The sequence below is a fragment of the Sinocyclocheilus rhinocerous genome, unplaced genomic scaffold (genome assembly GCF_001515625.1).
Source record: "Sinocyclocheilus rhinocerous isolate Xijiao unplaced genomic scaffold, SAMN03320098_v1.1 scaffold140, whole genome shotgun sequence".
Classification (NCBI taxonomy): Eukaryota; Metazoa; Chordata; class Actinopteri; order Cypriniformes; family Cyprinidae; genus Sinocyclocheilus; species Sinocyclocheilus rhinocerous.
The window spans coordinates 1,917,346-1,942,304 of record NW_015642053.1 but is presented as its reverse complement, the minus strand read 5'-3'; the positions used below and the strand labels follow the sequence as shown (position 1 = coordinate 1,942,304).

The 24,959-nt window shown below is 37.0% G+C and overlaps 1 protein-coding gene across 1 annotated transcript; it reads right to left on the bottom strand.

Annotated features, from left to right (window-relative positions):
* Nucleotides 1-423: 423 nt before the first annotated feature.
* On the bottom strand, nucleotides 424-24,959 carry LOC107755489 (semaphorin-4G-like). Its single transcript, XM_016572290.1, has 15 exons — nucleotides 24,835-24,959; nucleotides 20,270-20,571; nucleotides 11,601-11,752; nucleotides 11,441-11,503; nucleotides 10,015-10,113; nucleotides 9,805-9,895; nucleotides 9,590-9,703; nucleotides 9,110-9,264; nucleotides 6,431-6,606; nucleotides 4,304-4,442; nucleotides 3,925-4,147; nucleotides 3,279-3,394; nucleotides 3,011-3,165; nucleotides 1,666-1,727; nucleotides 424-1,579 (listed from the first exon to the last, which is right to left on the bottom strand). The coding sequence occupies exons 2-15, from the start codon at nucleotides 20,397-20,399 to the stop codon at nucleotides 600-602; spliced, it is 2,655 nt and encodes an 884-aa protein (XP_016427776.1). The 5' UTR covers nucleotides 20,400-20,571; nucleotides 24,835-24,959; the 3' UTR covers nucleotides 424-599.

Sequence of the window (24,959 nt, the reverse complement as noted above, 5' to 3'; positions counted from 1 at the left end):
AATTAAACCCTGCGGCTCGTGACGATACATTGATTTGTAAAGACACGAAACGATCGTTCTGTTAAGAAACTGAACAGCATTTATATAGTTTTTTACCTCTGATGCACTGCAATGTCTGAACTGTCCTGAGCACGTCCTAGACAGCCGGCGCGTGACACGTCTTCTTCTTCTTCTTCTTGCTTTATGGCGGATCGCAGACGTATAAGTGCATTACCGCCACCTATCTCTCAAATGGACCATTGACACTCTATCTACAATCTCAATTAGGAGTGTCAATGGTCCATTTGAGAGATAGGTGGCGGTAATGCACTTATACGTCTGCGATCCGCCGTAAAGCAAGAAGAAGAAGAAGACGTGTCACATGCCGGCTGTCGAGGACGCGCTCAGGACAGTTCAGACATTGAACTATCCCTTTAAGTCGACCAATATTTTCATAAATATATTTTCACAAGATGATTCTCAAAGGTGCCAAGCCAAATAAGTTAAAGCTGTATATCGAGATCACAAAGAACGTCACAACACACAGTTCTCTTGGCTCTTATACAAAATGTAAGCCTCCACACCACAAGGGGGCGATATAGCAGTGGTGCGAGATCATGCTACACTGAGCTCTCATCTGGTTGGATGTCCAACTGTGTGTGTTTCCTCTTTTCTAGAATCTTGTTGAGCTCCTCGGTGAAAGAGTGGTAAAGCGGAGACGTCATTTCCGTGTCTGTCTGCCTCAAGAGTACGTAACTATTCCCGTTCATCTTTCTCAGCACGCTGGGCAACGTGGCTGACAGTCCGTTGGCATACTCCGATGCGGGCAGGGGCGGCGGCATAGGAAGTGGCGGTGCTGGCGGAGGTTCCTTACTAGGCGTGGTCTGGATGTCCGCTGAAACGATCTGTAGAAACTCTCCGTCTCTTGACATCACTCTGCTACGCCCCTCCGCTCTGCCATTGCAGTGGCTGGAGATGGTTTTGAGCTCAAAGTGCGAGCTCCTCTTTCTTTCGGTTGCTGTGGTTATGGACAGAGCTTGCTGGGAGTACTTTCTGGCATTGGGAGAGTTGCGTGCACAGAAGCTAACGTACAGGAGGACCACCGTTAGAACCAGACAAAGCCCGCCGAGAACAGCCACCAGAGAGATATACATGGCCTCCATGTGCCTGTAGGTCTGGAACTCCGGTCTAGAAGGCAACAGGGCCGGTGGAGGCGACAGAAGCTGCTCCACAGGAATGCTGGAAGGACTCGGAGTTGGCGCAGTTGTGGTGGTAAAGAAACTTTCAGGTAATGCCGTCGGGCTTCCTGAGAGATGCGATGCGGGGGGCGGAACGGGTTGGACTCGTACCATATAGCTGCGAACAGGAACCCAGACGCCGTTCTCTACTGTGTAACAGCGGTAGTGTCCACTTTGCTGGTTTTGAGCGCCAATGATGAGGAGGCCGTCAGTGCCGGTGCGGTAGCCGAAGTCTACGCCGTAACCTTCCAGCTCCTGACCATTCAGCGTCCAGTGAGGTGTGGCCAGGTTAGAACGGATCTCACACTGTAACAGCACATCATCTCCTGCCATCACTGCACGAGTCCGGTGCATGACGAAACCTGGCAAAATGTAAGACATTATTATTAGTCTATGTTTAAAAGTCACCTGACTAGGCTGCTCAGAAGTTAATCACATGCAAACGCACCATCGCTTGTAATGTTAGTACAGCCTCTGCTTCCCATCTGGACGTCCTGGATGAGACTGGACCTACAGGAAACAGAGTTGCACTTATTAAAGCCATTAATCGAAGCATGCAGAAGATAGTGTGAATGTATTTTGGACACTGGGTCTGAAAATTAACACCAAGAGACCAATGAAAGTAAAAATTGGCTTTAGCAAGAAAATAAGTCACTTTCTTCACCAGTTGGCTGTTAACTTTATTAGGAATGCTAACATTACGTGGTTTAAATCACATTGTAAGAACAATGATGCGCATCTTCTACCAACTTTTATCTTATTGGAGGTTTATTTAAGACACCTAAAATTGATAATTTCTCAATATTCCTCATTTGTGTATATCTTTTTAAGATTGGCTCATAATTGTGGTGACACAATGACTTACACTTTTAACATAAATATGCAAGACAAATACAAATCTAATTTTGTATTTTTTATCATATATAATTAGTGCTGTCAAACGATCAATCGCGATTAATCGTATCCAAAATAAAAGTTTTTGTTTACATAATATATGTGTGTATACTGTGAATATTTATTATGTATATATAAATACACACACATACAGTATATAGTTTGAAAATATTTCCATGTATTTCCATGTATATATTTATATTCATATAATTGATATTATATATAAATATTTTAAATGTATAAACTTAACATATTTTTCTTAAATATATACATGCATGGGTGTGTATTTATATATACATAATAAATATACACAGTACACACACATATATTATGTAAACAAAAACTTTTATTTTGGATGCGATTAATCGCGATTGATCGTTTGACAGCACTAATTATATATGATAAAAAATACAAAATTAAAGATATGTATATAAAAATTAAAATATGTAACATTTTTTAGGAATGCACTGATATTAAAATTCAGAAAATTATTTTCATGATTCACTGATTTTATTAATACTACTTTGCAAAAAAAAAAAAACTAAATACAAATAAACAATGCAAAATAAAAACATAACTACAACTAAAATAAAAAGTTTGTATGCAAGTTAATTTAGGCATAACAACATTACAGCATAAAATATATCCAATAAAGATAAATCCTTTTTTGAGATCTGCTATAGAAAAAATTTATACTATCTGAATCAAAATTTTTAAATAAGCGGAGATCATATCCAATATCAGCCAATAAAAATTAATACTGGTATCTGATATTGTGACATTACATTGTGCATCCCTTTTTCTTAAATCACCCGCCATTGCCAGAAAAATTACTTTTGGACTGTGGTAACAGTATGTGTAAATGTCTATTATTAAAAACACCAGATGTCTGCTTTTACCTGTTAGCATAAGCTGCTATTTCAGCACACGCTCTACCATCCCAGCCACAGAATGGATCTCGTGCAAACACACAGTCATAACAGGAGGTGTAGCGCTCACAGGATGACAGGGGTACTTGCACCACTCCAGAAGCGGCGCTCACATAGATGCTGTTCTGTTGAACAAAAATGCACATCATAAGATTTTTTTTGGGATCCATAAGCATTTGTATTACACACTTGGATTTAATGCTGGTTGTTCATGTTTACTAGGTGCATCATGGGCTACCTGTTTTTGTGATATCACCATGTTATTGATTGGTTGTTTCTCCTCGAAAAGCTGAAGCTCTTCGATGATGTGAACATGGTCTCCGATCTTCACAGCCCTGTGTAACCAGCCCTCATCTGGAGAGAAGCACAAAAAACAAGTTTCAGGCTATGAAACCTAATATACACTACCGCTCAAAAAGTTTGTGGTCAGTAAGATTAAAAAAAAATTTTATTTAATACTTTTATTTAGCAGGCTGTATTAAATAAAAAATAAAATCAAAAAGACTAATTTTACAAAAGTTTTCAATTTCAAATAAATGCTTTTCTTATGAACTTTTCATTCGTCAAAGTATTCTTAAAAAAATGTATCACAGTTCCCATAAAAAAAATCCGCTTTTGGATCACAGGAATAAATTTCATTTTACAATCTATTAAAATAGAAAATTGTTATTTTAATTGCAATAGTATTTCAAATTGTTTTTACTGCATTTTCGTTCAAACAAATGGAGCCTTGGTGAGCATAAGAGACGACTTCTTAACATTAAAAAAATCTTACCAACCCCAAACTGTTATAATCTTCATATCACAATCAAAAATCAATCAAAATTATCTTTTTAATCTCAATATCAAATCAATAATTTGATTTAAGGGAAATTGACCCTTACCTGTTCCAATGAAGAGCATGTCATAGACACGTCCATCCATATCCACAACCTGTTTTACAGCGATCTTAGTGTAGTCTGCACTCCTCTGGAGCAACACAGGACGTCCTCCCACTGGCTGGATCTGTCTGGACATTAAAGCATGTCTCAGAGCGAAATTCAGTACGTTGTCAGGGAGATCCCGGGAGGAATTTATGAGCAGGGCCCGATGCTGATCAGTTATACACTAAAGAGAAACAAGGCCACTGTTATATAACATTCCTCAGAAGAGTGAAAATAGAAACAATGCAATAAAAGTCCCAAAGAGCTGTCCTACTGCTACATTACAACAGATACTAGAAGGCAACAGTTTATAGGACTATTTTGATTTAGTGCATCTCACTGAGCCAGGCCTCGGTTTTGGAACTTCCCCAGTATATTCCCTCCATTTGGTGTCCTGTAGTTCCATGTAAGGCCCATCAAAAGCTGTCTGGACATCTCTGAATGAGTACTGACACACTGCAGACATCTTAACATTTCTCCTGGCAGTGAGAAAGAGAATGAAATGAGAATGATGAGATGTGAAACTCATATTTTTATTAAAGTGCTTGCACTATCCCCAAATAATGCAATTATATATGACAAAAAAATATAAGTTTTCGTTTATAGTCAGAAAAACGTTAAAAAAATTGTAAAAAATAATTTATTGATCACAGCACATTGTTGAATTTTAAATGTAATGTTTTTTCCACTACATTTATAATAATGATAGTAGGAACAGTTTTACTTTGATTTGTGATTAATCAGGTTATAGATACATCATTTTATGTTATTGTAACATTTGATCATATTAGTATCATATTTAATGTATATTTAATGTTGTGACTAGAATTTTTAAATGTTGGGCCAGTTGCATAAACTGCATAGACTAGTCTTAAAAAAACTGAATCATCTAATTTGATTTCTTAAAGACTGGTCATAATTCTTTACAGTCAATTACAAAATCGTAGCTTGGCCCAATTTGAATCAATAAAGTTAGACTAATTACCTCTTGGCTAACTGTGAGTTGGTCGAACTAGTTCTTAAGACACAGTTTTAACATAGTGGCTATGTTTATGCAACTGGCCCATTGTGTATTTTATTGTTTATTCTAGTCTAATGCCTTGCCCCATACACTTCCATTGTACACACATTACTTTATGCACAACTTTTATAAGTCAAAATTGTTGTCTGTTGTAAGTCAACAGCATTTCATATATTCTGTCAATATAAATTTGAATTGAACCCAGAATATTTCTTTAGTAATTCTACTGTAAATAAACACTAAAGGTCCTTGCACACTGATGTTTTTTTTCCCCGTATTCTTCATCCTTTCCACACAACATGAGGTCGTATTTATTTTTTAATGTGCGAAAATTTCAGGCTCAGTGGGCAATGACCTTAATTCTGTTATCCTGCGTGCAAGTGACATCATTGTGGAATTGCAAACATTGCTGCAAGACCCAATTTCTACATGCTGTTGGGCAAATTTAGTGAATTATTTACTAATTCGTTTGTGTGTGATGGATGAAGAAGAAATCAACTTGTCATATTTCAAGCAGTGTTGTCTAAACTTGAAAATGACAGTTCCTGAACCTGTATCCTTATGGAGAAAGGTAGAGCTTATAAAGCACACAAAAACAAAAACAAACCCATTGCATTTTTTTTCTTTTCACCTGTGGGACATAACTCTAACGTACAATAAGAACGCTTCAAAATGAAAGACTGATGTTATTACTCCCTTCAGGCCAATAAAAGGGTTTGCCACTCAGTGCTCTGTCCTGTTTACCACCTGGAAACTGGTTTGATGGGAGAATTTGGTCACCAACTAGTCTGTAGACATTTAAAGGACAATTTAATGTAGCATGACTCTGCATACTCTCTCTCTCTCTCTATCTCGATTCTGCCAATTCAAATATTGGCCCAGTGTCCTATTGTGAGTGTCCCTGCTATAGCGAGGAAAGCACATGGGAATATTTAGAGATGGCTCTCATGCTAAAATCCTTTAGTCATAAAAAATGTTGAGAATGAAGATAACAGGGTCACATGCTAGAGGATTAATGCTACTTCAGTTCACATCGCATTTAATGAGACTGCAGCACCCCTCTCACTGTAAAACATTTCAACCCACTAAAACTGAAGGCTTATGTTTAACTGCAGCCTTAAATTTTAAGCAAACTCAATGTGGTGCCAAAATCACAACTTGAAGTGATAACATCACACTTGACTGCTTTGAATTACTATCTATCTATCCATCCATCCATCCATCCATCCATCCATCCATCCATCCTAGATAAAATTACATTTCAATTTAATTTATTTTAAACTATATTTCCTTATATTCAAGTTCAAATTACAATTCTGCATCCTGTTTGTTAATATAATTCCAATTCAGGAACTGAATTGGAATTTAAAAGGCATTCACAACTCAATTCTGAATGGTACACAGCCTTTTACAGGTTCACAATCCAATCTTAATGAATTTTCTCACCACTCAAGTCCAAAAACACCATACAAGACACTGTCGTGTACGCTGCTTCCCTCGACGACAAAAACGCTGCGTAGCACGTTGAAATAAAGCTCATAATCAGGAATGGCGCACACCAGTCTGGCCTTGAGAAAGGACATCCACTTCCTCTGAAGAGACCTCTGCCCTCCAATGTCCCCCTGTGAACGCCAAACGAAAAGCAACTGATATGAAAATCAAAGCAAGTTACATATAAAATTATGGCTCATTTTTATGAACTCAATAGTGTAGTAGGAATGACACGATATACATATTATGCGTAGTCTGCAGTTCTTTTAAAGCTGACTCCTCAGGGGCATGAGTCACACTAAAGTAGCTCTAAAAAAATTAACAAATAATAAACACAATATAGCCCCATCTTACAATCTAATGGGATGTGACATAATTGAGCTTAAATGATAAATAATGATTAGGTAGCTTTGCATCACATCGCAATCCCTGTCAACTGTCAAATCAGAGGTATACTGAGAAGGAAAAAAAATATTATCTGGGGAATTTCTACCAAGCCACCCCATGGCTTTTTGCATAATTCACATATACCCTTGAGAGTAGTTCACAGCCAAATGCACCAAGCACTGCTATGTGAAACTCTCCTGAATTAAACATTCAGCTTGAAATGACACAGTTGTGGGCACAAAAAGCTGTCCTAAATATGCTAACAGTGTTCTGCTCAAAAACAGGCTCCATCAGGCTCTAGTAGTAACATGAGGACCTTCAGGCTAATTGTGGTGTCAGTTCACATTCAGGCGAGAAGAAGAAAGACCAGAACTGAGGATGGCTCAAATTTAAGAGTAAAGGAAATAGAGCCTTTTGTGCAGTTTCTCCATAACAAAAGTTATTAGCAATGTTGTCACATGATCTAAGTATCAGATATTTGTGTCACTGAAAATGGCAGAATTTCATTCTTTTTATTTCTAAAAATGTACACTGTATATACTGGCTGTAGAAAAAAACAACTTTCAATCTGTTAGACAAACTATATCAAAGTTGAAATGTAGAGAAACAGATTAAAAAGGAAAAACAGAAAGAATGTACAATGGAGGCTGAGGAAGACATCTGGGGCAGAATAATCATTTCCCTCCTGCTCATTATTGCCATTATCACAGCAAGGCATGCTTTGTTAATTTGACAGGAAATATTTTCTTAATTAATATGGAATGTATTTATGATGTGTACACACTGTACCTTATGTATAATTGCTATTTAGACTTTAATTGTGAAAAACACATATTTCTTTGAATGTTTATTTTGTGTCTTTTTTCTAGTAACTTCTGCAAAGTAGAAATTAGGCTAAGCACTATAAACTTCATGCATCTGCTACTGAGCTTTTTTTTTTTAAGGGTCAAAGCATGGTGATTTATAGGGACACTTAGTATTAATAGTTTGTTGCTGTACTTAATTAGTAATTTGATTAACTTTTATTGTTGTTTTGTGCACTAATCTCTGTAAGGGTGATTACTGTTCTCCTTGGTGAACCTGCTTAATTAAAATAATTTCTCACCCACTGAACACAACGCAAGTCAACAGAAGATTTTTAATGTATAGTAAGTAAGGGTTGCCTACATTTAGAAGACAAATTGGACTAATTTAAAACAATATCTTCAAATTGTTCTTTAACATCTTGATTGAACTTACACCAAAACATTTGTTTATTGGGGTGAGACTAGTGTTTTTAACCTATCTATTTAAAATGCTAACAAAGTTTTTCACAACTAATAATAATTTTATTTAGTTAACCTAAAGACTGTGAACTATTTACTAAAACACTCTTAAATTTTCTTCAGTGTATGTTACTGTTCAAAAGTTAGAAAATTTTGTTCAAGAAATTAATACTTTTATTCTGCATTAAATTGATCAAAGTCATGGTAAAGACATTTATAAGGTTAGTAATGCTATTTCAAATTAATACTGTTAATGTTTCCATGTGACACTGAAGACACTGGAGTAATGGCTGCTGAAAATTCAGATTTGCAATTACAGGAATAAATTACATTTTAAAATATATTAAAACAAAACAATTTTACTGTGATTTTCACCATTCAGTCTTGGTGAACATAAGAGGCTTCTTTCAAAAACATTAAAAATACAACCACAAACTTTTGAACAGTAGTCTATAAGCATGGATGTGTACATGTGTGTAATTGGCCGTATAGGTGTGTGTGTGTATGTGTGCGTAGTGTGGCCTACTTTGGACTGGAGCTTCTTTCCCTCCTAACTCAATAAGTCAAACAGTAAGGGACCTGACCTGCTTCCCAGAGCCGTGAAGTGTTAGCTGCAGAGTGAATGCAGGCGTGAAATAAATGAAGATATAACCGTGAGGGGAAAATGCTGGGTGGTTTATCCGAACACAATGAAGAAACTAAATGAGATGAGAGTAATGCAGGTGGGAGAGCATGTGTGGGAGAAGGAAAGCGAATGAGAGAGATAGTTTGGGTAGTGGGGCTTTATCTGCCCGGCAACAGTGGCAAACCGTAGAAACTCCAGGAATGTGTGGCGACATGAGGTCAGGCTGGTGCTGTCACGGAGCTCTGAATAATTTTAGCTTATTTGAATTGTACTTAGGAGCGAAAATGTCTTGTTAATGCAAATTTGAACACCAGATCAATATAACTGTTCCTCTTCAAGATATATCCCAAACTTTACCTTACACACACGGGCCACCCTGGCCACTTTGGTCTGGCTGGAGTAAGCTGTCGGTTCTGTGTTCCTCTCCGTGAAGAAGAAGTAGAGTTTGTCATCATCCCCGATGGAGCTGTTGATGCTCTCTCGGAGTAACGCTGAGCCGACAAAATCTGACTCTACGAGAAAACAACAGCATTAACTGCTGCCCGCACCACAATGGACCAATTATGGGCCTTACAGAGCTTACTGTGTGTCTGAGAAGTTTCAAAGTACAGTGTTTATTGATTAAAATATAGTGACTCTTTTGGGATCTTATGTTCCTTTTAATCTTATATCTTACGTTTTAACTGAATCAAAATATTTTGCCTAGAAGTATTGAATTATTAGTGATGCTTTCTAAGGCAGGTGTGCTATTACTTTTTGATTCTTGCTTGGCAGATGATACAGTGAGTAAAAAATGGCACATTTACATTCTTCTTTTTCAAAAAATTTTCAACTAACCCAGCAGCCATCTTGTTGGGGAATCGTCCATCCGCAAGTTGGGGAAGGGAAAGTTGCGTCGTATATCAGGGATGTTACGAAACTCATACTGGGAGGCAGAGTACATCTCACCATCTGTAACAGCAAATCTTATAGGTTACACTAGAAGAAACATAACAAATAAGCTTATGAATCTCATGAGCTTATGAATCTCATAAGCTTATGAAGTCATTTACCTATTATGAATCCAGTGTAGCCCTTTGTAGGGTCGTAAGGACATTTCTCCTTTCCCTCCTCAAAACGCACAAAGGTAAAGCGTGCCACATCCTGAGCAAAACATGGAGATTTATAAGCACCATGCTCAATCTTATACTAGAATATAAAGCATTCATGATCACAATTTTTTTGCAATATGAAGTTCAGAATGAGAGAGGTAAACATCTCACTATGTAAGCACAGCGTGGTCTGAAGGCATGCGTCCCGCAGGTGTACAGGTGAGTGTCATTGTATCTGTCCAGGAACCGCACGTGATTGTAGCATTCAGTCTGTGATTAAACAACAAGGAAGAAATTATTCTAGAACTCTTAAATGTTCCAAAAAAAAAAAAAAACTTTATGCAGTACCATACGCAGACTTTAGGGGGTGCTGTGGAGAAAACCAATAGCCAATACTCAAAAATGTTTATTATTGTTTGAGAGTGTGAATCTGGGTTCTTATAGTTAAATAAAACCATTTAAAAACATTTTTTTTACTCATGCCTTTTTTTTTTTTTTTTCCACATTACTCGAGGTCCACTTAAAATGTTATCAAGATTTTGACATCAAAAAAATTCATTTTCTGTCCTGTTTTGACCCCCTCATCGGAATACTCCATTTGAATAGGCGTGGCGAATTGTAGATTCGGAAGTAAACACCCACTGTTATGATTGGCTAACAGGTGTGTATGTTTGACAGCCTACGTCCTTCACAGATGGACGCTGCTGTGATTTAGGTTAAAACGCATAAATACTCAAACGATCTGTACAAACAGACCAAGCAATAGTAACCAGTGCGACATTACGGTCAGATCCAATATAGCCAGCATATCCTGAATGTTATCTACAGTATGTATCACAAAAAAGTACACCTTTTCATGCTTTAGATGTGGTTTTCCATGTATATATCCATTTGGAAGAAACATTTATCCAAAGCAGCTTAAAGAGAATTCAGGCAAATACATTTTACCAGCACTTGTTCCCTGGGAGTCATTGGCATGTAGGGTTGGGTATCATTTGGGCAGTCACAGAAGTAGCGAAACTCAGGAAATCCCTTATATGGACAAAAGGCATTGCTATTATAGCTGTAAGTTAACTGAGTAAACAGAGCATATAAACATTTTGATTGATAAATCAAAGACAACAAACACTTGACTGCGACAATATAGTTTATCTAGCTACCTGCTGCCATCAGAGCAAGTGTAATTACTGCATTCACGCGCTCTTCGAATGCTCTCATTTCCCAAGTTGTGCTTAAGTCGGAATGTGAAAACAACATGGACACTCATGTTACTACAAAGATGTGTTGGATTTGTATTATTAGAGATTTCCGACTTGAGTTCATGTGCATTTTCTCAGTCAGGAAATTATTTTTCACGTGCGGTGCCGGTGATGATGCTTCTTACGTCTGTTTCGGAGAACCAGAGGACAAATATTTCAATCGATAGCTCAGGCTTGGCACCGAAATCTGCGTTCTGATTCGGTTCTAGTACATACCGGTTACATAGGTACCGGTGCCATATTGGTACTGGGTTTCGGTACCCGACCCTATTGGCATGACATTGAGTTGAGCTGTGGGATTTAGGGGAGGATATCCAACACATCAAGAATGGCAATACCTGATTGTTCTTTCCTTTGCTCAGGCACTGCCTCTTCTGTTCTGCAGACGCTGCCCATTCAAGCTGTTATACAGACATGAACAACAACTATGATCAGCCCAGCTGCATTAGGAAGAGGAATGAAACATATTGAAAATATCGTGACAAAGGCGGAACTCACAGAAAGAGAGATACTGGTGTCAGAGATGTTAGAGGTGTCCAGCTTGTAAATGGCCTCTCTGGCCCCAACATACAACAACCCTGGTCCATCCTCCAGTAACAGAGAACTGTAGTTCACTGCAGCTCCACGGAAATGATTACAACCCAGCAGCCCTGCGAATGGAGAAAGAAACCCAGTTAGAAAAACAGGGACAAACACGACCAAATCGTGTCAACAACAAAGAGACCCACTCATAGCTCTACACTCTTTTGTCTATTATTGGAAATATTTGAACTGGGATGAACAGATGGAGAGCTAAATCATTATCAGCAATCTATGAATAAACTGAATGGCTACAAAGAAAAGATGACCATGAAAACAGAATAATAAAGCTTCATTCAGCAGCATGAGAAGGTATGGCATGAATTGCATTAATGTGACATAGCTTTGCCACAAACTAAGATCAAACTGTAAAAAAGAAATGCTGGCACAATAAAAAGAGTCAGAGAAAGCAAAAAGGTGCTGTAAAAAGTAGTGGATTTAACACTTCCTGTTTTCATGCGCAATCATAAAGTATCTTTCTGAGACATTGACGCATTTGGGTGGTCTGCTTCCTCAAATTAAGGGCATAAAGTAAACCCAGGCACATTCTGAAGGGTAAAGGACTTGTATTGCCCATCTACAACACTGCATGCTGAGATTTCCTGCCCCATACTGAGAGATGGGTGGGCTATGCTGATGAGACTTGGCAGTAAAAGGCCACATATCAACCATGGTACCCCTCAAATGCCCTTCTCTAACCTCTCAAACCACCCATCCCCCCCAAACACAGTGCTAAAGTCTGCATCAGCAACAATATACAGTAAATCCAGCATGCAAGAATATGCAGCTAGAATTTAAAAGAGATTTGTGTGCCCCATCATATTTTCCATTATATTTTTGAGCAAAGTACAAAAATGTTGTTGTTTAAAGACTGAACACCGGAATAGCATACTAAAATACTCTGAGAGACACCGCTATTAAATCATCAACACTAGGGATGTAACGATTCACTATAAACTCCTACCCCTAATGGCGCTTTTCCACTGCGTGGTACGACTCGGCTCGGCACGTCTCAGTACGGCACGGCACGGCACGGCACGGTTCGGCTCGGGCACGGTTTGCGTTTCCACTGCAGTTCAGTACCGCTTTAGAGTGGGCGGGATTATTCACATGTCGTTATAATTGTGCCCAAACACACCAACCTCACATATTTAAATTGAATTTCAACCGGCTCGCAGTTAATCGTTACATCCCTAATCAACACAAAACAAATAGTGTGACCAGTGTATTCCGATTACAGAATGAATAACACTGCTTTTTTGGTGAATCAAAAGCATACGGAGTCCCTTTCAAGGAAAGTCTGATTTTTGCAGCACCTCTGAAAGGCTTTTATTTGAATGGGGAAATCCTGAAATCTCAAAAACTGCTTGCCACACTTACATTTAAAGAATATTTCAAATTAGCAACAAAATCTTACATAAATTGTCCCATAAATGTTGTTTCTTATGCTCAAATAGCATTAAAAAAGGTTATATTTTAGGTTGGTCCAGCGAATGCACTTGTGCAGCCCTAAGCGTGTCTCAGGACACTGACTGTTTCTATGACAACCAGAGCCTCTAACAGCAACTGCAATGACAATTAACAGCTGATTGGCTCTTTTTTTGTAAGGCGGCGCTTTTCCCACCATATTGCCAGTTGCACTTTTTCCCATTCATAATAACATGAGTGCACTTTTGGTATATCTAAAGTTTTTGATACATTCCTATTCCCAAATGAATGCCTCTTATGAGCCGGTTCTTTTTAGTGAACCAAAAGCATATAGAGAAACCAGTGTAGTAGTCTGATTTTCTCTCTTGAGTTGTTTTTGTTGAATCAAAAACATACAGTGCAACCAGTGTAGTTTCATTTCTGACTGAGTCTGTTCTTTTTGGTGAATCAAAAACATACAGTGCATCCAGTGTAGTCCAATTTCTGACTGAGTCTTTTCTTTTTAGTGAATCAATAACATAAAGTGCAACCAGTGTAGTCCAATTATTGACCGAATCAGTTCTTTTTAGTGAATCAAAAACGTAGTGTAACCAGTGTAGTCCAATTTCTGAACGACATACAGCACAACCACTGTAGTCCGATTCCAAAACATATTACTTTTGTTAGATGGTTCTTTTTTTGGTGAATCAAAAGCAAGTGTAGTCTGCTTACCAAACAAATTATTCAGATGAGCCGTTTTTTTTGTTGTTGTTTTTTTTCAAACACATACAGCTTACAACTAACTGAGACTTAAATTAGTATAGTTACAGACTGGTTATTTATACTACATTGCATATAGACATTATGAGCTCTGACAGAAATATTTTACAAATATTAACACTAGTAGCTTTTAAAAGAGCAAAACAAGCAGTACTGGTCTAGTGTTTGAGCTAGCGTGAAAATGAATGACAGTATAAACCAAAAAGTCAAGGCCATGAGGCTCTAAACTGTCAATCAAAGAAAGGTCGGAACAGACCTACGGGTTGCTGTGCACGTGGGACGGCCAGTGGCTAAAATTACTCATAACAGGAAAGAAAATATTAAGTTATGCAAACACGATTCAAGACCTCAGGCAAAGTGACGACATTCTGTGTGTGTTGTTAATCCTTGTGTCTCATTGTGTAGATAGAGAAAGATAGTGACTGTAACACACACAGTGATGAGTGCAGAGCTGACGATAAACTGAGAGATCACACAAAAGCCTTTGAGCTCAAAGCACATTGTGTGTCCTTGGACCATGTACACACACAGCCACTCATACAAACACACACACACACAATACCAATACCACTACTACTTTCATAATCACTTATCAGAATTTAAGGGAAGAGAAAATGCATATAGAGCAGAAATTTCGATGTACATTGCTGGCAATAATTAGAAAGCCCTATGTTATGAACATCTGACATGTTTGTCTCTGGAATACTTGATTTTAATTAGTCAATCATGGCAATATGGTCAAATATTTTTGTATAATGACTGTCCATGGCAACATACAGCGACTGCTACTTTACTGTCTCTAATCTGATTTTGTGTTTTCTCTTTTTTCATATCAATGCAAATTAAAATATCTCATTATCACCATCTTGAGACTTAAAACAATTAGTTACCAATTACTAAAAATTGCCTCATATTCATTTTATAATATATGGTCAGCATTAAACTGTTAAAAAAGGTTACAGCAACAATTGAAAGAATACTGGGGATGCTATCTTTGACAAATAAACCCAAAGCTATTGAACATATTACCAACAGATAGTAAAGATGCCAACTTGGCATTCAGCGTGTTTTCATATGACGAACTTGATGCTTATTGTACTGCTTTTTTAATTTTTGAGATGGATTTCTTTGATTAGAGGTGCTATACAAATAAGATAATCAAAAAAAATTGTCCAGTATAAAAAATTGTCCCATATGTCCTGTATAAATGGAATGAAGATACAAGATATTTGCAACATATATGGATGCCATGATGATTATGCTTGCAACTGCTCCCTGTTGCATGCTTTCACAGAAAATGTTTTATAATGATGTCATTATTTTGTGTTAAATACATTTTTATGATTTATTTAACTGTAAATGCATGTGTAAATCTTCAATAAAGAATACATTTATGTTCTTTATTTTCAGCTTGCATTTATTTCTGTTTAAAATTAGGGGACCAGGAAGAGGGTTCACACGCTTTACTCTTATAAATAAAGGCTCTTTACTGGCATATATGGGTCTATGAAGCACCTTTCAAATCCATGGAAGCTTTCCATTGCACAAGAGGTTCTTTAGAAAAAGTAGAAAAGGGTACTCTAGATTATTAAAAAATTCCTCTTTTTAGAACTGCTCACAGAAATTTTTTTTTTCTATGGAATTGCTGTAAAAACTCTCCTTTGGAACCTTTATTTTTTAAGAGTGTAGGCTTAAACAAACAAATTTACTCTAGGATAACATGCACACCATGTATAAATGAAATCAATTTTCATCTATCTAATTATTTGTAGCACTCCATGATCACAATTTCTAATAACCACTTTCTTTTGGAACTGCTGTTATTCATAACATAACGGCAAATACGGGTCTTATGAAAAATAGCCTCTGGCCTGCTAGTGCACTAACTGCCCTACCACACCAGCCAATAAAAACAGACTGACTCTGTGCATCACTGAGGGAACAAATCCATGAGCAGAGTCAACACAGCGCCCAAGGCCTCCTGTTGTGTTCTAGCAGTGTGTGTGGTTTCTTTACTGTCTGTTACCTAGAATGAACACTGGAACCAAGTTTCAACCACACAACCATCGTGCCAAGCCGGTAATATGCAAATTGTGCATGCAATGTCTGTATGAACTTGCATTCTTCTTATATTCGAGTATAATTGACTATGAATATATGACATATGAAAAAATGACAGTGTGTGGGTGGCTGTGTTATGGCCCAAGGACACACTACAAGGGTTAAGTATTGTAGCTCTCACCTCATGCTACAAACCCATGCATCTTTGTAGCATCTGTGTGTGTGTGTGTGTGTGACTTGACTGTTGACTCACTCCAACCCTGGTCCAAACAAACTTGGGCGGGCAGCCGCGGTGCTCATGTGTCCAATCGGAATTGTGTTTGCTAGGGGGCTAGCGCTGACTAAATAAATACTGACACTGGGTGAGAACAGTCAGCTTCAGACGTGATCAACATTACACAACCACAGTCAAGCTTCGCCAGGATTACAGAATATATTTAATCTTATTAGTTGCACATCTCACAGTACCACTACATACTGCTTTAATAATATATCTAACACACACTAACAATAATAGAGATCTGTATTGTACTGTGTACCAAAATAAAGCAATATGAGGCCAGATTTTCTTCAGAAACTTGAGTTTTATATTTGAAAACATTAAGGTCCACTATACTTGATTAAATGACTTGACATTTAATAGATGTTTTCATTTCAATTCATTTAAAGTGAGCGAACTACAGATCGGATTCAGTAACCTTTTGATAAACACTTTGTCAAAAAAGCAATAATGGTCATTGATTGGTTCCAATCCTTGGCAGTGAATCGATCATCAACATTGTGGCAAAGTCCAAACCAAGTGTAAACCAAGTTCCCAGTGATTAGTAATTTGTCTGTCCACACTGAAAGTGCTGTCAATCACAGGTGATCTGGAATTCTAGACAAATGAGATTTCAGAGTGGGCGGGGCTACCAGAGGAGACGCCTCAAAAATAAAAATGAGAATAACAACAGAATGCAGGGGTTTTGAGATGAGTTTTAAAAAGTTGGCCATTTTTTAACTTGACAGTCGCTGCTTCCAAATATGCTTACTTCCATACTATACAGTAGGCGAAAAACAGTACGTATGTCCGAATACAAAGTATTCGGAAAAACTTTAAGCGAAAAGTACCTAGGTGACCTACTACTTCCACTAACATTCTGTAGTGCGCATTCAGTGGAAACTTTACCATCCCATGAAGCCACGGGAGAGGAGTTATGAATGGCTGTGAAGCGACGCAACTGACGCTGGTAGGTCAGGTGCCAGTAATAACATGGCGGATGTAGTATGTCTGAATTTAATTCATACGAACCATATTCTTACTACATAGAACATACTTTTTTAAAGGCTACAAAGTAAGTTTCAATTCAAATATTGTACTAACTAGACAGTATGCCGTTTCAGGCATAGCTAGTGTCTTAAACGTGAAAGGGAAATCAAAACTGGTTTGAAAAATGACCAGGAAGCCTATGTGTGTGGAAAAAACAAAAACAAGTAATTCTCTCCCAGAACAATAAATGTCATACTGAACCCTTTTTGCATAATGTAAAATATAATCTGTAGCATAATGCCAATGTAAGCAACCCCAAATGTGTGTTTATTATTGATGTTATTTCTGTACTAAAAGAAGGAAGTAGATGGCACCGCTCAAATCCTGTCACCAAGACAACAGCAACCCCCACGCAGATAAAACCCCCTCCATCAGAGGGCTGGATTCCGTGGTTTTGGTTTATCAAGCCTACCTTTTTATGAATCCCAGAGGAAAGCTTTTACTCTCAAAGCACGTTTAAAACAAACAGTGAATGTTAGACGTGAATTTTAAGTGCCTTTTCTGTAAACCTCAGTGTTTTCAAGAAATGTTACCTTTCTGCCCGAACAGTAAATATAGATCTAGCTTTTTTCCACAGCAGTTGCCTCGACTGAAATGTCTCCTGACCTTACACGATAACTCACATACTGTGATTTTGTCTATAAAACGTTCAACAGAAACTACCCACACCTTTTGACCAATGAATTTCCAAGACTGCTTTAGTTGTTTGCAATAACTGGATAAGGATTTATTTTATAGAGATTTTTCTCACCAAGAATTAAAATACACACGTTTTTGAAAGAAATTAATGCTTTTATTCTGCAATGGTGCATTAAATTGATCAAAAGTGACAGGAAGGACTCTTATTTTACTAAATATGTCTATTAATAAAAAAATGGTAATAAAAATAATATATAATAATATAGTTTTTTTTTATAATATTATATTAAATATAGTTCCATTGCTGTTAAAATAGAAAACAGCTAATTTAAATGAAAAAGTATTCTTTATGTATGTGTGTGTGTGTGTGTGTACTGTATATATATATATATATATATATATATTATTGCAATTTAAAATAACTTTTCTATTTTAACAAACAAATAGATTAATTAATTAAAATTACTGTACAGTATAACATCTCAAGGTCTTAGTCATTCAATAGACAGACATGCAGTATATACAAAAATCTCTAAAGACCCTAGATGCACTTTTCTCCTTGTCCTGCTACCCCAGACGAATTACACATGTATACATATTTCATTTCAGCATTACTTCAGGTCTGCTAAGCACTACGAAAACAGACAGCCATGAACCCAACGACCTGCACATAAAGAGAAAACACTCCATGTACTCAAACCCACTACAGCAAACCATTAAAGCAAGTCAGCACCTTTTGTTACACCCACAAAATTATCTCTTCTTGAATTCAACATTATAACTCTCTCCCTGAATAGACATATTGTAAGACAAAAGCTTGATTTAGCAGAGATTCAACACCCTTACATCATGCATGTCTGTACACTCTCCCTTCTCTCTCTGTATGCTCTAGCTCTGCCTCTCATCCCAAGAGAGCCTAAATATAGGTCAAGGACTTGAGTCAACCAGGGCAAGGAGAAAAATACAATAATGAAGACAAAATTACATGAACAAGATCTGCAGTGTCTGAGCACAAATGGACTGTATGAGCCATTATGCAGCAGCAAACTTTAGCAACACTTCAGTTTAAGCACCTGAGTGGGTAAAGACGTCATAACATTCTCAATCATTTTACAAGTATGTCAATTATCTTGCATGCAATTAAGTAAAAAGGTGACATCCTTTTTATGATGTTAAAATGCTTTCCTATCTCATATTCTCATCATGCATAGGCTAATTCCACCTAAAAATGTGAACACTGGCTCTATTTTGCTAAACCGTGCTATCAAAACATTGCTCTATTTGTTCGAGCATCCTGACCAGCCAGAAATAGCACAACTGTCTTAAACGATGGTGTGAGTCTGTGGTGATAAATACACATTTATCTTCATCAGTGCAGTCAGAGGGCAAATCTACTCCAAGAGAACATTCAGCTATAGAAAAAGCTTGGGCTTTATTCCAAATTGCAGGCATTATTCATCAATAACAGCTATTAACGTTCAACTACAGTTATTGGGAACCCATTTGGTGTACAAAGCATAAAGACAACAAGCTTTGACAGATTTAGGAGCATCAGTGAGACCTGGTGCTGATAAAGCCTGGCTCACAATTGGTTTAATGACTTTGTTCAGGCCTCTTAAAGTTTTCACACAAACCATTTTACTAGTTACTGACTTCTTTGAAATACCACACACACCTTTGGTATGTAGTAGCCACTATATCTCCAGGATACAGTTTAAAACTGTGATTTATTTGATGAATAAAAGTTCAAAAGAAGAGCATTTATATGAAATAGAATGCTTTTGTAACATTGTAAATGTCTACTGTCACTTTTGATCAATTTAAGCCATCCTTGCGGAATAAAAGTGTTAATTTCTTTCCAAAAAAAGAAACATACCGGTACACGATCAAATTCGTCACACACTGAGAGCCCACGTGTTAGTCCAGGCTAACCTCACAGAAGTGAGTGTGACCTAACCTCACTTTATATTCTCACGGCATCTGCTGTGTGAATCTCATGAACTGGGCCAGGTCAAGTGAGAAGGGCTGTTTAATAATATCCAGAGAACTGCCATAGCCTCCAGCACTACAGGCAAAATAGTGCCAAACACATTCAGCTCGGCCCATGAATGAAGCGAATACACCTGATACTTTTATTGACTATGGAAACTAAGTAAATGACAAAGTAAATGCTCTCATGATGTGAAATTCAAGGTATAAAACTTAAACAAATCTTATTTTATTAGAAAATAATAAGCTGTTAGACCATACCAGTTGCATACTATGTAACAATACAATCAGATATTAAGTAATTGATATGAGGAAATTGAAAAATGTAGAACTAAAAAAAAAAAGCATTTTCAATTCAGTTCTGAATGGCACACAACACCAAAATACATGTAAAGAGCCTTACCTTTGACATGTACAGTTGTCCTGGGGGTGACATCCACATCAAGAACCGGTCCAAATGGAAAACCCCAAATGACAGGTATTAGGTATCCAAGCACCATCAGCATGAAGTTGGGCTGTTTGGTCTGCCGCATGATCAACAGGATGTACTGAGGTTCTGCTAAGATCCAGGCAGGTTCCTCCAGCAGTACTTTGCTGAAGATAATGTTGTTGTGTAATTGATGCTGATTCACTAGAACAAGCTCCCGCTTCCAGCAGTGCAGTCATGGGCTGCTAACTCATCCTTGCTCTGTCAAAGGTTTCCCGCTGCATTGGCAAGAAAAAAAATGAGTAAGTCTCTTCCTTCCTGAGACACATATCAAGAGCAGATGGCTTGATGAGAAAACACGTTATACACAAATGCATCCACTCAACATTTCATAGTGCAGTGTACATCTACTGTATCAAATGCTATTATCAAACTACACAGAGATATGAAAAAGCCTCAGGCAATCGCATAAAAATGTGCAAAACAATTAACATTCCTGTAGCTGGTACAGCATGGTGCTTGTTTCTCAGGAAGAACACAACCTGATAAAATACTTACAAAAACGTTGGATAAAAGCGCATCAAATGCAAAAGAAACAAACTCCACTTTCCAAGCACATGATGAATATAAGATAGCAATAAATGGTTAATATTAAAGAGCTGACTTTGAAAAAAGCAAAACAAAGCTTTCGCTTGGTCACGTTGAGGTCTAGTCAGTCATTTTCAACAGAAAATTTGCTGAAAATGTACTCATCCCCATGCCATCCAAGATGTAGATGAGATTGTTTTTTCATCTGAACAGATTGAGAAATTTTGCATTACATCACTTACTCACCAATGGATCCTGTAAAGTTGCTTTGCAATGATTTGTATCGTGAAAAGCACTGTACAAATAAACTTGAATTGAATTGAATTGAATCCTCTGCTGTGAATGGGTGCCGTCAGAATGAAAGTCCAAACAGGTGATCACAATCCACAAACTGCAGTTTTGCAATAAATAAACAAATCTATCAAGATGATTTTAACGTTGCTTCTGGTCATAATGTGAGTCCTCTATCCATAACATTGATTTCTTTATCAAAAAAGTAGTCTTGTCTGAATCAGGAGAGAAATATGCACAGATCATGCAGAATGTACAAGCAAAAACTGTTCAAAACAGTTCTAAATAGATGGATTGTGATGTGAGAGGACAACAGGGGATGGACTTTTTCACTGCTACTGCTATTATGGATTATGGAATTTCTATATACATTTCAGCCAGAAGCGATGGTTCAAAGTTAAAACATACTAATGATGGATTTGTTTACTTCGAACACGCAGCTTTTCACTTCACAAGATGTTAATTGATGAACTGGAGTCATGTGGATTGCTTATGAATTACTGTGATATTTTTATAGGCTGTTTGGACTCTCATTCTGACGGCACCCATTCACTGCAGAGGATCCATTGGTGAGCAACTGATGTAATGCTAAATTTCAAAACTGTTCTGATAAAGAAACCAACTCATTTACATCTTGGATGGCCTGAGTGTTCAGCAGATTTTAATCTTTTGGTAAACTATTCCTTCAAAATATTTTTTTTCTGGCATGATGCACTATGTGGAGGATGCACGTTTTTTTTTGGCTCTGGAGAACTGCCTCAAAAGCGATTTTTGTAGCTTTTGATTCACTTCATAGTGAGAAAACCTTATTTCAAAACACTTAGAGTCACAAAAATGTTTTGTATATTATGAGGTATCGCTTAAATGTGTTTGTTGTCTAGAAACACCATTATGTGATGGTGAAATGGATATGGATGCAGTGGATATAGATACAATAGATGCAGCCACTATATACCCCATTGAAGTGAATATAAATGGTTTTGCTTTGCTCCAATTTCTTGTACCTCAGTGGAAAGCTGCTGGGTTAATGCATATCAATTCATCTATTCAGACATATACTGTACCATAAACACATAAGCATTAACACCTCTCCTGTTACAATAAGCACCCTGCTCGGGGTAGTATGGACAAGAGACACGTCAACCTGATCACATCACAGGCTGGATAAGTAAATTTGCCTGCCTGCATATAATACACTATATACTGTAGATAGTACATACAGAAGCATCAAGCACAGAGAGTCGTAAAGGAATAATTTTTGATATAGCCATCTGTCAGTTGAACAATATAAATACTATATTTCCAGTCTGACATTTCCACAGATGGTGAAGAAATACCTCTAATCACCCAAATGTGGGATTTTATGGCATATCTCACTAATTCTCCATCTGCAATCTAGTTTTATCGCTTAAATGTGTTTGTTGTCTAGAAACACCATTATGTGATGGTGAAATGGATATGGATGCAGTGGATATAGATACAATAGATGCAGCCACTATATACCCCATTGAAGTGAATATAAATGGTTTTGCTTTGCTCCAATTTCTTGTACCTCAGTGGAAAGCTGCTGGGTTAATGCATATCAATTCATCTATTCAGACATATACTGTACCATAAACACATAAGCATTAACACCTCTCCTGTTACAATAAGCACCCTGCTCGGGGTAGTATGGACAAGAGACACGTCAACCTGATCACATCACAGGCTGGATAAGTAAATTTGCCTGCCTGCATATAATACACTATATACTGTAGATAGTACATACAGAAGCATCAAGCACAGAGAGTCGTAAAGGAATCATTTTTGATATAGCCATCTGTCAGTTTAACAATATAAATACTATATTTCCAGTCTGGCATTTCCACAGATGGTGAAGAAATACCTCTAATCACCCAAATGTGGGATTTTATGGCATATCTCACTAATTCTCCATCTGCACTTAATCTAGTTTAGCTGCACTGAACGAGTCGTGAGAGATTTTGACTTAATGAGAATTTTCAAGTCTAATTTCCAATACTGATTACTGCATCCTGAAACGCTACTTATAATTATGCATGTCAAAATAGTTCATGCATCCATTCCATCAGACATTATAACTAATTCCCCTACAAAAGCTGTACAATAGGTTTCTCATGTATGCTGAGATAAGTAAAATAACACGTTTGATTTGACGTAATGGAAAGAATGAACCATTCAAGAATGCATTAGACCTTCTGAGTGCGTTAGAGACAAGATTACTGTTAGACCAAGTTACTGTTACTTTGAAGCCATTAATGAGCACATTATCTGTCTTACTTAGGTTAATTAAATCAAATAACAATGGCACTGTTTCTGAAGAAGTTTTCATGGTTTGTTTGTCAAAGTATTGCCTATAAGAGTTAAGAGAACCCTCAAAAGAACAAGACAACTGTGTATTCACTTCTGATGACATGGACTAATCCCCCTCCCCAAAGCTCCATTAGTTATTCAAGGCTGATTTTCTGTCTGAAATTTCTAAATGCATCTTTTAGTTACAGAAATAAATATCACTCACTCCTTCTACCATTCTCTGGCACAGATATGCAATTTTACTTGTATTATTAGAAAGTATATTAAAAATAATCATTTAATCCAGCACAGGCAAAAAGGACATAAACAATATTAATCCAACCTCTGGTCCAACTAAATACAGATCATGCATACTAACAATTTATTAAGTCTAAATTTTATAAATAATTAATATAAATTTAGCAGAGTTGTATCAAATAAGTTTTATATTTATAAGTAGACTTGCTAATAAAAATGCAACATTGAAGCAAATTTTAATTATATGCATTTTTCACCCCCTGGATTAGTTATTCAAGGCTGATTTTCTGTCTGAAATTTCTAAATGCATCTTTTAGTTACAGAAATAAATATCACTCACTCCTTCTACCATTCTCTGGCACAGATATGCAATTTTACTTGTATTATTAGAAAGTATATTAAAAATAATCATTTAATCCAGCACAGGCAAAAAGGACATAAACAATATTAATCCAACCTCTGGTCCAACTAAATACAAATCATGCATACTAACAATTTATTAAGTCTAAATTTTATAAATAATTAATATAAATTTAGCAGGGTTGTATCAAATAAGTTTTATATTTATAAGTAGACTTGCTAATAAAAATGCAACATTGAAGCAAATTTTAATTATATGCATTTTTCACCCCCTGGTCAACTTCCAGAAAAAAAAAGAGAAGCTCAAACTGATATCTGTGATGCCTCTGATAAATCACTCAGAACCGTTCACTTCATACAAATCAGGTCTCATAGCACCAGATTTATTAGTACAAAACATACACCTGCAAAACAAATTTACTGCATAGATTAGATAGATAGATAGATAGATAGATAGATAGATATTCACTCGACTTTCATGATCATTATAAAAAGAGTTTGCGTCTGCGTGTGGTCTACATCAGATTGCACACCACTGCGGTATTTTTAAAGGACACTTCTGGCACTCATTCCCAGTCACCTTCACCTGCGTGTAGAGATCCCAGCAGGCTCCGCTTGCGTTACAACAGATTATGCGCAAAGATAGCCTACCTACTAATGATAACTACACAGATGTAATAAAAAAGCGCATGCAAAATGTCAAGGATGTATCACAAACTCTGTAGTTAAATTACCTGACTGTTTCAGAAAAAGTAAGCATCAGTCATCCTGTGTTTCCATTGGATTCCCTGTTGTGCTGCTAATGATGCTTCTGCTCCAGAGATCTGACTGTGTACTGCGCTGCATGCTGCACGCTCCT